Source organism: Sus scrofa, chromosome 13 (genome assembly GCF_000003025.6).
Source record: "Sus scrofa isolate TJ Tabasco breed Duroc chromosome 13, Sscrofa11.1, whole genome shotgun sequence".
NCBI classification, from domain to species: domain Eukaryota; kingdom Metazoa; phylum Chordata; class Mammalia; order Artiodactyla; family Suidae; genus Sus; species Sus scrofa.
The window spans coordinates 31819314-31837208 of record NC_010455.5 but is presented as its reverse complement, the minus strand read 5'-3'; the positions used below and the strand labels follow the sequence as shown (position 1 = coordinate 31837208).

General features: G+C 43.1%; 1 protein-coding gene across 1 annotated transcript in view; it reads right to left on the bottom strand.

Moving 5' to 3' along the window:
• CCDC36 (coiled-coil domain containing 36) overlaps positions 298-17895 on the bottom strand; it is a 33949-nt gene continuing 16351 nt past the window's right edge. Inside the window, exons 4-7 of the mRNA XM_005669538.3 lie at positions 6693-6741; positions 6398-6485; positions 1766-1869; positions 298-1425 (exon numbers count right to left, since the gene is read on the bottom strand). Of these exons, the coding sequence (XP_005669595.2) occupies positions 298-1425; positions 1766-1869; positions 6398-6485; positions 6693-6741 (1369 nt within the window). The remainder of the gene's footprint in view (positions 1426-1765; positions 1870-6397; positions 6486-6692; positions 6742-17895) is intronic.

Here is a 17895-nt window from a genome sequence, read left to right as displayed (position 1 = left end):
GTCCCACACCCAGGCTGCTGCCCCAGTTATCATCGTCACCATCTTCACACTTTTCATCCCCATAAATAAGGATGAACTTATCCCTTATGCCTTATCATAGGCAGCACCTGGTGCCCAGAATGCCTAATCTGCTCTCCAGCCCTGCATTGCCCACCCACCCCCATCAAGCACAGCCTCTGCTCCTGAGGGTCCTAAGCAGACTTCTGGGACTTTCTGCTGTCTGCTAGCCCAGGAGTTCTGTGATTTGTCTTTCCAGCTGAGGCCAATAAGCCATTAGCTGAAGTCACTGTGGGCTGGTCAGAAGCCATCATCACTGCTGTCAAAACCCAGGTCATAGAGCGTATTCTTCCCTAGCTCCTTGCAGAGAGGGGGCTCTCTTCCGAGATTGAGGTCACTGAACCAGCTCATCTGGTGGTCCCCCTGAGAACTGCAAGAAAGCAGGCTGTTGTCTTGGGAAGCATGTCCACTCAGCTGCAAGAAGTTCCCTTGCATTGACTTTACTGTCTTAGTGGCCATAACTGTGCCTCCCAGAGCAGAGCAGACTGGCTTTGTGGGGCTCCTGGGGCCCTGAAGATGCAAGGACTGAGCAAGGGCTTCCTGCTGCCCCTGAGGGGGCCTTTGTGGGCCAGAAACTGGAGGCTGAGGATATTTAGAATGGGAAACACAGGTTTTGCTTGTGGTTTGTTCTTGTTTCCTGGCTAGAAGCCTGCCTCTGGGGGCTTTCCTCTGCTGCTTCTTGCCTTTCCTCCCTCTTTCTACAGTTCTGCCTTTCTGTCCATTCACCAACCTTTGTTCGCAAGAGTCACACAAAAACATGCCTTTGGCTTGACATTTTTGGCAGGTGTTCTTAATGCTGGCTGCAAAGTTGTTTAAGTCCAGGGATATAAGCTGTGAGGCTCCTTGGAAAACCAGGTCCCTTTCACTGGGAACGTTATGGCCCAGGATGCCGGAGGCTGTTTTAGTAATAGCCCTATTCTGGCAGTTGGTCTGCACTGCCTTGTCCTTGATTTGCTTGTTTCTTTTGCCAGTTCCAACTGCCACCCGTGTAGCTTCTTCTTGGAGAGCATCACTCTTTGCTCCCACACCCCAGACATCAAACTCCCCAGGCCTCAGGGAGCCCACACTAAGATTGCGTGCAGTAGGGAGGGCTTGAGTTTGCCACATAACTGGTTCCTTAAAGGCATTTTTTCCCTGCCTGGTGAAATTGATGCTTTGGGCCAAAGGTGGTGAGGTCTGAGAAGTGCTCTCTTTCAAGTGTCTTGGTATCTGAGGGACAGAGATCAGTTGCTTTAGCTCAGCTAGGACACTAGGCATATTCAGCTGGCCTAGCTGTTCGGACAGCTGCTGCAAGTCCTTACTTTGCTGGGCAACTAAAACTTCAAGTTGCTTCAGGTTGGACTTCATTTCTATAAACTCTGCTTGTCTCTAAAGAAAGGTGTGAGAAAAAGATTTAGAGACAGTACAATTCAAAATGCACAATAAAATGTGTGACCAAAACAAAGGATGGGTCAGCAGAACCAAACATTGTCCTCTGCTGGATACTATACTGGGGAAACATGGCTACACTCTGGAACAGGGCCCCTAGGGTCCACATCGTGTTGGAGAACCAAGGCGGAGGAAGCTGGCCTCTGCCCTGGCCTATTAGCAGGGGCCTGTGGTCACCTCTGTTCTTGGCTAAAAATTTGCAATTTTAAAGGTATCTTTCTAGGTCTTAGTAACAAAGCCAGAAACACACTTGAGGAAAGGGGTCAGGGTTTACACTTACAGCTTCAAATCTCTTTTGTAATTCAAGGATGGCCTGCTTCATGTTGCCTTTGTCCTGCATTGTTTCCAACACCAGATCACTCTGGGCTTGCGCAGTCTCTTGCACTAAATACAGAACAATGACAATTCACCACATGAAGACTGTGGTTTGCCCCACCTTGCCTGGGCCACAGTGGTGGGGAAGGAGGAGATGTAACCTAACATGGGCCAACTGAGCCTGCCTGCCCTGCTAGCAGCCACATTAGCTCTGGTGAGTAGAGGAAGCCAGAGCAGGGTGATTTCTCCACTGTTTCTTCTTCCCTCCCTGAAAGCATCCTGGCCAAAGCAGACTCAAACTCAGCATCTGCTGGGGATTCTGAAACCTGTTGCCCAGATGGCAGCACCAATCTCCTTTGGCCTGCCTTCTTGGCCCTGTCATCATAGGGATCTTTCTAGAATGTAGATATTATTGTGCCTCTACTGAAATGGTCACTGAAACTTTCAGTGGTGCGACTGACCAAGGTTCTTGGCCTTCTTTAATCAATAGAAATTGCTAAGAGGCCAGACAAGAAATTCAGGGAAGGCTTTATTAGGGCCCCTGCTGCAGCAGCAGGGAGCAAAAATGGGTAAAAAGTTCCCTTGCTGACTCACTGAGGTGGGCAAGCTGGTTCCTTATATGAGGTGAGGGTAGGGGTGGGTCCAAAGATCAGGCCAGAGGGGTGACTTAGGTCACTTGCTCACCCCTTTGGTGGTGGTGTATGCAGGGTACATGCACACAGAGTACCCTGCTTTTGCTTCAGAAGTGGCAGTTGGGTTTTTTTGGTTTGGTTTTTTTGGTCTTTTTATATTTTGTTGTCCATAATTTGCCCCAACTGTGCATGTAAACTGTTGTTTTTAGTCCCATATATTTTCTAATTTTGTTGCTCAAGGAAATGTTTGTCCAGGTGAAAGCACTAAAGCAAAGGGTCCCAGGTCCCAGCCTGTCTTCACCAGTACTGGAGCTTCCAGGCTGTTGCATGGGGCCAGGCCTCTGTGCCTGTATCCAGCCATAATTCACATAGATGGCCCACTATGTTCACTGCCAGCTTTTATGACCTCAGAGAGAGCCACAGCTGCCCTCCACCTCCCTTGAAGACTCACCAAGACCAGGTAATTGTGGCCCAGGCTTCTATGGAGTCACTGCTTTTGCCCTGGGACCCAGTGCAGGTGAGACCTTATGTGTGACCTCCAAAAATGAAGTCTGTTTCCCTGAGTCCTTTGATGCTCCTGAAATCAGGCTTCACTGGCTTTCAAAGCCAAATGGGGCCTTCTCTTCCCAATGCCATACCCCTAGGCTGGGGAGCCTGGCATGGGACTCAGAGCTCTCACTCCTATGGAAGAACTTCTACAGTATAATTAATTCTCTAGTTTGTGGGCTGCCCACCCTGGTGGTAAAGGATTTGATTATATCGCGAGTACACCCCTCCTACTGTCTCAAGGTTTCTTCTTTATGTCTTTGAATATTAGAGTATCTTTTTTTTTTTGGTAGATTCCAGCCTTTTCTTTTTGATGGTTTTTCAGCAATTGTGATTTTGGCATGATTATGAGAGGGGCTCAAGGACCTTTCTACTCTGCTGTCTTGTCTCTGTCCTTGAAGATGATTTTGTTTTATTTATTTCTCTTTTAGTGATTTGACAAGCACTCCATTGAGGTGAGGTCATATTCTAATATTTTTCCACCAGTGGACAGTGATTTTCCTTTAATGCTATAGTTTTGTTCTCCCTGCTGTGCTAATGAAAGCTGCCTGAGAAAAGGTCTGGGAGCCTCTGTGTACAAGAGGAGTTTGCTCAGGAGTTCCCACTGTGGCCTAGTGGGTTGAGAATCTGACTGCAGAGGTGGGGGTTTAATCCATGGCCCCGTGCAGTGGGTTGAAATGATCTGGTGTTGTTGCAGCTGTGTAATAGGTTGGAGCTGTGGCTCTGATTCAATCCTTGGTCTGGGAATTACCATATGTTGTGGATGTGGCCATAATTTTTTAAAAAGGAGGAGTTTACTCAATCCCCCCCCCCCTTTTTTTGTCTTTTTGCCATTTCTAGGGCTGCTCTCACGGCGTATGGAGGTTACCAGGCTAGGGGTCTAATTGGAGCTGTAGCTGCTGGCCTGCACCAGAGCCACAGCAACGCAGGATATGAGCCACATTTGCAACCTACACCACAGCTCATGGCAACGCCGGGTCCTTAACCCACTGAGCAGGGCCAGGGATCGAACCCTCAACCTCATGGTTCCTAGTTGGATTCATTAACCACTGTGCCACAACGAGAACTCCCTCTCCCCCTTTTTAAAATCAGGATACTCTTCCCACTTTTCACTCACTGATATCACTCCTCCACAAGATGTGTCCTGGAGCAAAACATGTGCACATAAGCAGCACCTTCCTGTTTTTATTTAACAATGAATAAATATTTCCATTCCAACATGGTTCATATAGATGGACCATCGTAATTATTTGTGCCTTGCTCAGAAAGGCATTTTTCACTCTAAAATTATAAAGATATTGCTCAAGTCTTTTTATAGTTGTGATTTAATCATCACACAATGTATAGACTCATATGGAATTAATTTTGATGTATGGAGATATTTATTTTTACCAAAAGAAACATTTTCTGATTTTGATAGTGTCCCCTCCTTTTTATTCTCCTAATGGTCATATTTTTAATAGAACTTATACCTATTAGGTGAAAGTGCAGCTCTCTACTAATTAGCCTACCCAAACCCAAGATAAAGTGGGATGTAGATGGCCTTGGTAATTCATTCTATTACTCTGGTCCTCAGCTGAAGGAGTTAGATTAGATGGCTTGGAGTGATCTTCTTGCTGTACATGCAGAATGTGACTAGGGAAAGGTTTCATGAACTCATTCTGTGAAGGCATGAATTATGTAATAACCCAAGACAGCACTTTTACACTGTATCTTCACCCTTCCCTTACAAGTATAGTGAGTGCATATTGAAAGCCTGCAGAATGCACTGACTGGCAGGTTCAGTGCTCTAGGCCACAGATGGGCTCAGATCTGGTGTTGCTGTGGCTGTGGTGTAGCTGGCAGCTGCAGCTCCAATTTGACCCCTAGCCTGGAAACTTCCATATGCCGCAAGTACAGCCCTAAAAAGAAAAGAAAGACCTGACTTTCCAGTTAATATAATGCCACAGTGTTTGTTACTATTTTCCTATCAACAAGGCTCTCTTGAGCTTTATGTTCTTAAAATGAAAGACTTGTCCAAGGTGAAGGATCAGGATCCTTATGCCTCCTTATGCCAGACTCAGTTCTAGTCTTCTCTCTGCCTTGATCCTATGTTGGGGCCTTGGGCACTTCCATTCCCTATTCTGGGCCTTAAATGCCACACCTTTGCTTCAATCCCCCTTTTTGAACTTCACCAGTTTTAAAAGTAACCAAAAAGAGTGCTTTCCTTGCGCACTTATAAATGAGTTATTTTATCACGTTAAACAAATGAAGCAACCCTTTTCCTTCTGCTCTTTGTCTTGCTACTTCTTGTGAGGGTTAATAGCCCTAGGCTTCCAGAACTGGTTTTCAAACAGATGCACGGTTGCCCTGTGTGTGGGATACTTAGGTTGGAAGCCAAAAGATAGTACAGTGCTTCTTTGCAGACAGATGGGGATTAATTTCTAAGTTATACAAAGGCATTAATTTTTGTAAATCATGAGCAGTCCATCTCAATGGCATTTGAATAAGTTGACTTCAGTTTGTTTAAAATAAAAAATAAACACACAGACAAATCCAAACAAGTGCAGATGCAGTAATCATCTTACTGTCTAGCTGAGAAGCTGTTGGTTCTTGAGACGTGTTCACCTAATGAGACCTGTGTAATGGTTCCCTTCTGTAAAATAAGGGCCTGGGCCATGGTTTTACCTAAGTGTAAGTCATTAATTGGTAGAGTAGAGGACTTTACAAGCCATAAACTATGAATTTGAGAAAGATGTTGTGATTCACTACAAAACAGCTTTCATTAAAATGTCGGCAGCAAGAAGAACAGTAGGTGACTAGAGTATATTTCTAACTCCTAAAGGAGCAGTGTCTTTATTTCTAAGTCCTAAGGGAGCCTTTATAGACAACATAGCCAGAAATTCATTGGGGACTCAGGGATGCTGTTGATTCACTTCAGGCAGTGAGAAGAGAAATCTGGCAGAACTTTCTGCCCTGAGGCAGCAGGAATACTGGCTGGAGGATTAGTGCTTCTAAAAAGGCATAAAAGGGAATTCACACTGTGGCACAATGGGATCAGTGGTGTCTCTGCAGCACGGGGATGCAGGTTCCATCCTCTGCCTTGCACAGTGGATTAAAGGATCCCACATTACTGCAGCTGGAGTGTAGGCTGCAACTGCAGGTCTTGGTTCGGATCTAATCTCTGGCTTGGGAACTCCATATGTTGTGGGCAGCCAAAAAAGAAAAAACAGGAAAAGTCTTAGAGGGACCAGGGCATTCCCATATAGTAGTAGGGCCGACTGGCAGTGGGGACCTACTATTCACTTTATCGTGCTCCTCATCTCTTCAGGGCTAATCTTACGTACCCATCACTGGCAGAAACCCAGCTAGGGTCAGAGAGTTCACATTCACTGCTTGCCATTGCCCCCTGCTGATAACCTCAAACATGAGACACTCACATGTCTTGGCCACAGTCTCCAAAGAATCCAAAATAGTTTGGCTTCTTGAACTGAGATGTTCCTCAGAGTTTTCCACAGATGTCTGTAACTAAGGAATCCAAAAATGAAGAAATAAAAAATAAAAAGAAGTAATTCATAGACTATTGCTTTATTTTACTAACTTGGCAAATTGTCATTTAATGATTAAAAAAAGGATAAAATATTGCTATTCTACATGAACAAGTCAGTACAATATAATTATTAATCTTCTTGAAATGTAAGATGTTCTAACTTCTTAAAATATGACTATACTTACCCTGTGAATGCTTTCTCTGATATGGGAAATTAAGTTGTATAGAGTCTCACTAAAATAGGATAAAAACAGAAAGTAAATCCTTGTGAAATTTTGAAACGACATATAACAGCACTGATTCCACGAACATGGCAGGACTCTACCTAGAGTAGCATCAAAAACGTGCTTGATCAGAGTTAAGGACTCAACCGTGAGAAATCTTAGTGCCCAGACTTAAAAAAATAAAAAGGATAACATTGATTTTTCATGATCATTTCCAAAGTGAACCACGTTTTTAAAAATTTACACTATATGGATCTTAAATGAGGTTAAATTTTAGCAACTCAAGTGGCTACCACAGTAGAGTAGATAAGCTTTAATTTTTATGGCAACATGGCTTCAGAGGATAATGACTTCTTTCTGATAGTCCAGAATTCCTGGAAACATCTTATAGTCTAATGACTATCATTTTGACTGTAAAAATGAGACAGTATGGAGACAATTCTAGGAACATTAATTTCTAATGAAAATAAATTATTACAAGTATTTCTCAAATAAATATCCACTTTTGAAAAAAGTCAGGAGTTCCTGTTGTGGCTCAGCAGAAATTAACCTAACTAGTATCAATGAGTTTGCCGGGAGTTCCCGTCGTGGCGCAGTGGTTAACGAATCCGACTAGGAACCATGAGGTTGCGGGTTCGGTCCCTGCCCTTGCTCAGTGGGTTAACGATCCGGCGTTGCCGTGAGCTGTGGTGTAGGTTGCAGACGCGGCTCGGATCCCGCGTTGCTGTGGCTCTGGTGTAGGCCGGTGGCTACAGCTCCGATTCAACCCCTATCCTGGGAACCTCCATGTGCCGCGGGAGCGGCCCAAGAAATAGCAACAACAAAAGACAAAAAGACAAAAAAAAAAAAAAAAATGAGTTTGCCGGTTTGATCCCTAGCCTTGCTCAGTGGGTTAAGGATCTGGCGTTGCCGACCGAGAACTGCAGTGTAAGTTACAGATGAAGCTTGGATATCACATTGCTGTGGCTGTGGTATAGGCCCACAGCTGTAGTGCCAATTCGACTCCTAGCCTGGGAACTTCCAAATGCCTCGGGTGTGGCCTTAAAAAAAAAAAAAAATCAGACAAGCATCTTTATTAAAAAGATCTGTGTTGCAGTGGGTTAAGGGTTCAGCTTGTCTCTGGAAGCTTGGGTTCCTGCTGAGGCACAGGTTCAATCCTCTGCCTGGCACAGTGGCTTGAGAATCTGGTGTGGTTGCAGCTGTGGTAGGCTGCAGCTGCAGCTTGGATTCAGTCTCTGGCCTGGGAACTTCCATATGCTATGGGTGCCGCTAAAACATTTTTTTTTTGTTGTTTACAGATTTTTGTTTCTTTAATCAATACAATAGAAATACAAATATCCCATTTTTTTGTCTTTTTTCTTTTTAGGGCCGCACTCACGGCATTGGAGGTTCCCAGGCTAGGGGTCCAGTTAGAGCTGTAGCCACTGGCCTAAGCCAGAGCCACAGCAACGCCAGATCCCAGCCGCGTCTGCAACCTACACCACAGCTCACGGCAAGGATCCTTAACCACTGAGGCCAGGGATCAAACCCGAAATCTCATGGTTCCTAGTTGGATTTGTTTCCGCTGCACCATGACGGGAACTCCCAAATATCAATTTTTCACCTCAATAGGACAACTCTTCATAACAAAGTCTTATGGATGCTCCAAAAGACTGACTTTAAAAGAAGAATTTAATAGAATCATTTGGAAATTTACAAACTGTATGGTTTTTATGAATAAGACTAGGACATTACCTGAAAGCAGTAAAAATATTAAATGGAAAAAATTTAATGAATTAAGGATAAGAACAGAAAGTCATTCTCTGAAACTTAAAACAAATCAAGAAGTGACAATACAAGCCATCTACCATATACCGTAAGACAGAGAGAGGTAAGTACTAACATAGCTAAAAGGGTTGCAAGTTGGTTGCAAAAAGGAAAAGGGAACTGGAAGTGGGAAAAGATAGACTTGGTGTTTTTCTCTATAATCCTAATGGATTTTAAAAAACTGTGATAACTTGACTAAAAAGAATACATAAATTTTATTTTGCTTTGTTTTCTTTTTAGGGCTGTGCCTGTGGCATTTATAAGTTTCCAGGCTAGGGGTTGAATTGGAGCTGCAGCTGAGGGCTACACCACAGCCACAGCAATACCATATACGAGCTGCACCTGCAACCTCTGTCACAGCTTTCGGCAATGCTGGATCCTTAACCCACTAATGGAGGCCAGGGATCAAAACCTGCATTCTCATGGATACTAGTCAGGTTTGTTTCCACTGAGCCACAATGGGAACTCCCCAGTTGGTGTTTTAAAATATGGTTTCAAAATCCACTCAAATTAATGGAGTGGTCCCCTTTATAAAAATTTTATCAAGGTTTATCAAATCTGATCCCCTGCCTATTGACATATCCAGTAAGAACAATGTGTTTATATAAATTATATAGTACATGCAGAGCTGACAACAACATTTTACAAGGACATAGCTGTGCCAGTTGCTTGTAGTCAGCATTTGTTCTGAGTGGTCAGTACTCAAGTTATTACAAGTTTGGAGATAAGTATACAACGGTGAAACCATCTTCACAATCTCTGCCATAAATATATTCATCACCTCCAAAAGTTTCCTTCTACCCTCATCATTATTTTTATTATTATTATGAACACTTAACAAAGATTCACCCTCTTGGCCAGTTTTAAAGCGTACAATAGAGTATTGTTAACTATAAGCCCTATGCTCTACAGTAGGTTTCTAGGATACATTCATCTTGTATAAACTGAAACATTGTACCCTGTGACTAATACCTCCTGTTTCCCACAGCTCCCCCACCACCAACAACCATTTTATTCTCTGCTTCTATGAGTCTGACTATTTTACACTCCTCAGGTAAGTGGTAGCATATAGTTAGTATTTGTCCTTCTATGTTAATTTCATTTAGCATAATGTCCTTCATGTTGTACCAGTGGCAGGATTTCCTTTTTTAAGGCTGAAGAATATTAATTGTATTCATATACCGCAACTTCTTTATGAATTCCTCTGTTGATGGACATTTAGGTTTCCTCCATGTCTGGGCTATTGTAAATAATGCTGCAGTGAACATGGGAGTGCAGATATTTCTTCAGGATCCTGATGTCAGTTCCTTTGGGTATATACTTAGAAGTGGAATTGCTGAATTACATGGTAGTTCTGTTTTTTTGTTTTTTGTCTTTTTAGGGCCGCACCCACAGCATACGGAGGTTCCCAGGCTAGGGATCCAGTCAGAGCTGTAGCTGCTGGCCTACGCCATGGCCACAGCAACTCGGGATCCAAGCCCCGTCTGTGATCTACACCACAGTTCACGGCAACACGGGATCCTTAACCCACTGAGTGAGGCCAGGGATCGAACCCACAACCTCATGGTTCCTAGTAAGATTGGTTTCAGCTGTGCCACGATGGGAACTCTGGTAGTTCTGTTTTTAATTTTTTGTGGAAACTCCTTACTGGTTTCTGAAGTGGCTGTACCAATTTACTCCCACCAGCCCTAAAAAGCAAAAAATAAATACATTGCATGGGTCTCCTTTTTTGTGTGTGTTTTTTTTTTGTCTTTTTGTCTCTTTTTAGGGCTGCACCAGCCGCACATGGAGGTTCCCAGGCTGGGGGTCCAATTGGAGCTGTAGCCACCAGCCTATTCCAGAGCCACAGCAATGCACGATCTAAGCCTTGTCTGCAACCTACATCACAGCTCCCAGCAACACCATATCCTTAACCCACTGAGCGAGGCCAGCGATCGAACCACATCCTCTTGGATGCTAGTCGGGTTCAATAACCACTGAGACACACTGGGAACCCCGAATGGGTCTTCTTATATGCAGATTTTTTTCCAAAAAATATAGTCAGCCCTTTGTGTTCAAGGGTTCCGCATCTATGGATTCAACCAACCATAAAACAAAAATTTCCATTTATGGTTGGTTGAGTTTGTGGACTCAGAATCTGAAGATATAGAGGGCTGACTATGGGACTTGAGCATCAGTGGATTTTGGTATATGCAGAGGCTCCTGGAACCAATCCCCTTTGGGTACTGAGGGACAGCTGTAGTTTGATGTAGTCCCACTTGTCTATTTTTGCTCTTATTGCCTGTGCTTTTGATATTGTACATCATTGCCAAAGCCAATGTCAAGAATATTTGTCCGTGTTTTCTTTTAGGTGTTCTGTAGTTTCAAGTCTCATGTTTAAGTCTTTAATCCATTTTTTTTTTTTTGGTCTTTTTGTCTTTTAAGGCCGCACCCACGGCATATGGAGGTTCCCAGGCTAGGGGTCCAGTTGGAGCTGTAGCCGCCAGCCTACGCCAGAGCCACAGCAGAGCAGGATCTGAGCCACGTCTGCAACCTATACCACAACCTACAGCAATGCCAGATCCTTAACCCACTGAGTGAGGGCAGGGATTGAACCTGTATCCTCTTGGATACTAGTTGGGTTTATTAACCACTGAGCCACAACGGTAACTCCGAGGTCTTTAATCCATTTTGAGTTGCCTTTTGTGTGTGGTATAAGAGTCCTTTTCTATTTTTCTGCATAAGGATCCAGTTTTCCCAACATCGTTTGTTGAAAAGATTATCAATATTTCATTGTGTATTCTTGGCCTTTCTCATGCTGTGTTAAACGTTTAAAACATATCCCCCAAATGATCCATATGATGGAGTGCAATGCAACCATTAGAAATGATTTTGTAGATGAAACAAAAATATAATCATTAAATATTATTAAATTAAACAACAGATTGCAAAGTAGTCCATAGGAAACAATCCCATTTTTACTTTTGAAAATACACAAAAATAGAGCAGCATTATATAAAAGTGTTAATGGTTGTTCACAGAGTGTAAGCTGATTCAGAGGCAGACTTGAGAATCTGACAGACCCAAGATCTCTGCCCAAAACTCCTACTCAGTTTGGATATGCTCCCTTGGATAGAGTCTTTCCTGGCACCCCCAGTCAGAGCTGGAAGCCTATCCTCGGGGCTCCCAAAGCATTTGGATGAAACCGCTACTACAGCATTTACAAATTTATACTTAAGAGTAAAAAAGTCTAGATTATTTTAGGCTGTTCTACATCTGACCCTCTTGTCTGTTTGAGTTCCTCAGGTTAGGGATCTTGAGGAGAAGCAGTCTCTTTTCTCTTGTGGAGACTGAGAGTGCCAGTGACTTGCTTTCCGAGCTTTTTCTGAGCCCTGGGCTCTCCCCTTACACTTGGCCTTGCCAGACTGGGACTCAGGAGAAGAAGACTGTGGCTATAGTAGTAGAAAGATGGAGCACCAGGAGACTGGTAAAAAATGTTTAGGACTACACTGACTACAGTGCAGGGAAGGATCTAGGTGCACTTATGTAGGGGGTAAGGGGCAGCAGAATCTGTACTGGACCAATTTTGAGACTTAGTTTGGGAAGCTGTCCATGGCATTTGCTGGCAGTTGTATGACTGTGGCAGAAACTTAAACTGGCCTCATTTTCTTCCTTGGAATTGGATTCCTGATCCCTACCCAACATGCACTGCCACCCAGATAAATGACATTCCCCTTCTCCCTTGCAGTTAGATCTGGCCATGTGAGAAAATTTTAGTCCGTGTGAGATAAAAGCAAAAATGTTGCATACAACTTCCAGTTAGAATCCTAAAGGGAAGAAAAGATAACTCTTTTTCCTTCCTTCATCCACCAACTTGTCTGGAGCTCTGATGTAACAGCTGAACTCCAGCAGCCTCAAAGCACTGTGAGTGTGGGAGGGAGTGTCATACTTCAGGGGTGGCAGACCACACTGCTAGAAGGAGCAAGATCCTTGAGGGCCAGGAAGTCATCATTCTAGCCCTGGAACACAGGATGCTTTTTGCGTTAAAGAAAAATAATATCTTATTTGAGCTTCTGTTATGATAATGAATGTAGATATATATGTGTATCTACATATATATATATCTCAATGCAGTTGAACAAAATCCTAATTAGGTGAACCACCCAATATATTTTACTAATTTTTGACACTTTAAAAATTTTAATTAACACATGAAATTAACTTCTCTGTGTGTACACACATTTCTGCGTTTTAACACAAATTTAGGATTCATGTAACCACCACTACAATGAGGACATAGGACAGTATCCAAAAAATCATTCATGCTCTGTGATAAAATCCAGCCCACACTCCTAACTCCTGGTAGTCACTGATCTAATACCCATCCCTATAGTTTGCCTTTCTCAGAATGTCACATAGGGAGTTCCCGTGGTGGCTCAGTGGGTTATGTACCTGATTAGTATCTGTGAGGATTCAGGTTTGATCCCTAGCCTCATTCAGTGGGTAAAGAATCCAGCATTGCCGTGAGCTGTGGTATAGGTCGCAGATGCAGTTTGGAGCCTACCTTGCTGTGGCTATGGTATAGGCTGGCAGCTGCAGCTCCGATTCAACTCCTAGCCTGGGAACTTCCATATGCCACAGGTGTGGCCCTAAAAGGAAGGAAGGAAGGGGAGTGGGGAGAGAGAGAGAGAGAGAGAGAGAAAGAAAGAAATATCATATCAATGGAATCCAGTAGTATGTAACCTTTGGACTGGTTTCTTTTTTTGTTTTGGTTTGGTTTTTTTGTTTTTTTTTTTGCCTTTTTATGGCCACAACCTCGGCATATGAAGGTTCCTAGGCTAGGGGTCCAATCGGAGCTGTAGCTGCTGGCCTACACCAGAGCCACAGCAACATGGGATCCGAGCCGCATCTGCAACCTACACCACAGCTCATGGCAATGCTGGGTCCTTAACCCACTGAGCAAGGCCAGGGATCGAACCCTCAACCTCATGGTTCCTAGTTAACCACTGAGCCACGACGGGAACTCCAGGACTGGTTTCTTTTACTCAGGATAGTGCCTTTGCGATTCATCCATGTTACTGAGTAGCAGTGGTTTATTCGTTTACATTATTGAGTAGTGTTCCACTGTATTGGGGCATACTGTTCATACATTGAAGGACATTTAGATTGTGCCCAATTTTTGGTGATATGAACAGGCTGTTATAAACGTTATTTTATAGGATTTTGTGTAAACACGAGTTTTCATTTATCCAGGGTAAGTGCCTAGGTGTAGAACTGCAGAGGCATATAGTAATTTTTTTTTTTTTTTGGTCTTTTTGCCATTTCTTGGGCTGCTCCTGCAGCATATGGAGGTTCCCAGGCTAGGGGTTGAATCGGAGCTGTAGCCACCGGCCTACGCCAGAGCCACAGCAACGCGGGATCCGAGCCGCGTCTGCAACCTACACCACAGCTCATGGCAACGTCGGATCGTTAACCCACTGAGCAAGGGCAGGGATTGAACCCGCAACCTCATGGTTCCTAGTTGGATTCGTTAACCACTGCACCACGACGGGAACTCCGTAAATTTTAACCCACTGAGCGAGGCCAGGGATTGAACCCGCAACCTCATGGTTCCTAGTTGGATTCGTTAACCACTGCACCACGACGGGAACTCCGTAAATTTTGTTTAAATTTATAAGAACTGTCAGACTCTTCCAGAGTGACTATATCATTTTGCATTTCCATCTGCAAGATTTCCATTTGGTCTACATCCATGCCCAGCATTTGTCAGTTTTTGGTTTAATTTCAGCCACACTAATAGATGAGTAGTAATATCTCATTGTAATTTTAATTTGTATTTCCAAAATGGATACTAGTGTTGAGCAAATTTCATGTACTTATTTGCCATCTATATGTTTTCTCTGATGAAGTGTTTTTTCACACTTTTTACTCATTTGCTTGTTTCTTGTTGAGTTTAGTTATTTATATATTCTGGATACAGTCCTTTGTTGAAAACATGGTTTACAAATATTTGTTCCCAGTCAGTAGCTTGTTCTTGACAGTATCTCTTGAAGAGCAAACTTTCCATTTTTGTTAAAAACAAACAAAACCCAAGAAAACTCATGGTCATGCTTTCATTCTTCAAATTCAGATTTCTTTCCCTAATCCATCTGCTAGCACTGTTTTACTTTTCAGAGCCCTCAGATGCTACATGCACACCATCCAGGACTTAGTTGCATTCAGTGGGAGAGATGGGAAGAGACTAATCTGTTTTCTCAGATATGGCTGATTAAAAAATAATAATCTGTGTAATGGCCATCCATTTTCTGGTATGCCCAGCATTTGCCTCTAATGGAGAACTGCTTCTTTCTGCATCCAAAAAGGGATTCCGGTGAGGACTTCCAGTCACACCCTCCCCTCCACTCACCCATCATGACCCAATAAACAGGCCCATCAGAAGCTTTCACTAGGATTTTCAAAATGTGTCTCTCAGGGAAGAGTCTCTTTCTCTGCTTTAGTATGAAGCTGGTCTAAAGGAGAAAATGAAGTATAGATGGATGGAGAAGTAGAGAAAAGAAACAGATTCTGATTTAATTTCATTTGCTGTCCTTCCCAGACTGGTTAAGAGAGCTAATGTATCCTCCTTTTTGTTCAGGCTTTTCTTTTTATTTTTGGCTGTGTCTTTTAGGACCACACCCACAGCATATGGAGGTTCCTACGCTAGGGGTCGAATAGGAACTGTAGCCGCTGGCCTAAGCCGCAGCAACACAGGATCTGAGCTGAGTCTTCAACCTACACCACAGCTCAGTGGCAATGCCAGATCCTTACCCCACTGAGGGAGGCCATGGATTGAACCCACATCCTCATGGATCCTAGTTGGGTTCGCTAACTGCTGAGCCACGATGGGAACTCCTGTCCAGGCTTTTTTTTTTTTTTTTTTTTTTTTTGGTCTTTTGTCCTTTTAGGGCCGCACCCGTGGCCATATGGAGGTTCCCAGGCTAGGGGTCTAATTGGAGCTATCGCCGTCAGAGCCACAGCAATGTGGGATCTGAGCTGTGCCTGTGACCTACACCACAGCTCACGACAACGCCGGATCATTTACCCACTGAGCAAGGCCAGGGATCGAACCCGAAACCTCATGTTTCCTAGTCGAGGATTCATTTCTGATGCATCACGGCAGGAACTCCTGTCCAAGCTTTTATGAGATGGGCTTTTATTTGCTACCTTAAGAGTCATGACAAATGCAGTCTGAATGGTTAAGGCTTCTTTTGAGACTTCTTAACTTTATATGTCCTTCCTTTATATTTGGGAAAACATGTACTTTCAAAACACAATGTAAATACATATATTTTAAAAAATTTTATTGAAGTAAGTTGATTTATCATGTTGTATTAAGTTTCAGGTGTACAGCAAAGTGATTCAGTTATACATATACACATAACCATTCTTTTTTAGATTCTTTTCCTATATAGGTTATCACAGAATATTGAGTAGAGTTCCCTGTGCTATACAGCAGGTCCCTGTTGACCATCAGTTCCATATACAATAGTGTGCATGTGCCAGTCCCAAACTCTCTGCCCCCACCTTTCCCCTTTGGTAACCATAAGTTTGTTTTCAGAGTCTGAGTCTGTTTCTGTTTTGTTAATAAGTTCATTTGTATCATCTTTTCAAATTCCATATGCTATTGTATATATGTCTTTCTCTGTTTGACTTACTTCATTTAGCCTGAAAATCTCCAGGTCCATCTATGTTACTGCAAATGGCATATTCAGTTCTTGTTTATGGCTGAATAATATTCCATTGTGTGTGTGTATATATATATATACATATATATATATATATACACACACACACCACATCTTCTTTATTCCTCTGTTGATTGACATTTAGGTTGCTTCCATGTCTTGGCTATTATAAACAGTGCTGCAGGAGTTCCCGTCGTGGCGCAGTGGTTAACGAATCCGACTAGGAACCACGACGTTGCGGGTTCGATCCCTGCCCTTGCTCAGTGGGTTAACGATCCGGCGTTGCCGTGAGCTGTGGTGTAGGTCGCAGACGCAGCTCGGATCCTGCGTGGCTGTGGCTCTGGCGTAGGCTGGTGGCTACAGCTTGATTAGACCCCTAGCCTGGGAACCTCCATATGCCGAGGGAGCGGCCCAAGAAATGGCAAAAAGACAAAAAAAAAAAACCAAAAAACAAAACAGTGCTGCAGTGAACACTGGTGTGCATGTTTCTTTTCTGATTATGATGGTTTCCTCTGTATATATACCCAAGAGTGGGATTAATGAATCATATGATAGTTCTATTTTTAGTTTTTTGAGGAACCTCCATGCTGTTCTCCATAGTGGTTGTACCAATTTACATTACCAACAATGTAGGAGGGTTTCCTTTTCTTTGCACCTTCTCCAGCATTTATGGTTTGTAGACATTTTTTATGATGGCCATTCTGACTAGTGTGAGGTAAAACTTCGTGGTAGTTTTGATTTGCATTTCTCTAGTCATTAGTGATGCTGGGCATCTTTACATGTGCTTTTTGGCTAAATCCATGTCTTACTCATTTGTAGTATCTCTTCTGTTTGAACTCTGTACGATGCCTTATCACTTTCTTGTTTCCAAATTTCCTAATTTTTCTCTTTCATTTAAAAACTTCTCACTTTCTCACCACATTTCTGACAAGCACTTGATGACAAAAAACAAGGAATCTAAAATATTTGGGCATTTTTTGCCAAAATTTATTAAAGTTATTATTTTATGCCTAGCCTTTAAAACAATATTGCAAGCTTGAATTGTTTCAAATGAAGAGTTTTTTTTTTTTTTTTTTTTGTCTTTTTGTTGTTGTTGTTGTTGCTATTTCTTGGGCCGCTCCCGCGGCATATGGAGGTTCCCAGGCTAGGGGTTGAATCGGAGCTGTAGCCACCGGCCTACACCAGAGCCACAGCAACGCAGGATCCGAGCCGCATCTGCAACCTACACCACAGCTCACGGCAACGCCGGATCGTTAACCCACTGAGCAAGGGCAGGGACCGAACCCGCAACCTCATGGTTCCTAGTCGGATTCGTTAACCACTGCGCCACGACGGGAACTCCCCAAATGAAGAGATTATTCAGTGTCATCATCTGTTCTGTCTCTAAAAATACTATTTATTTTTTGCCATCTTGTAAATGATGGTTTACAGAAACTCATTCCACTACAAAAAAAAAAAAAAAAAAAAAAAAAAAAAGGAAAAAAAAGAAATAGAGAAAAGGAAGGAGGGCAAGAAATATATATCAAGAAGAACTTAATGTTTCCCTCCCAAATTTTTAGCTACAGAAAACTTTTTGTTTTTTGTCTTTTTAGGGCCACACCCTTGGCACATGGAGGTTCCCAGGCTAGGGGCCCAATCAGAGCTACAGCTGCTGA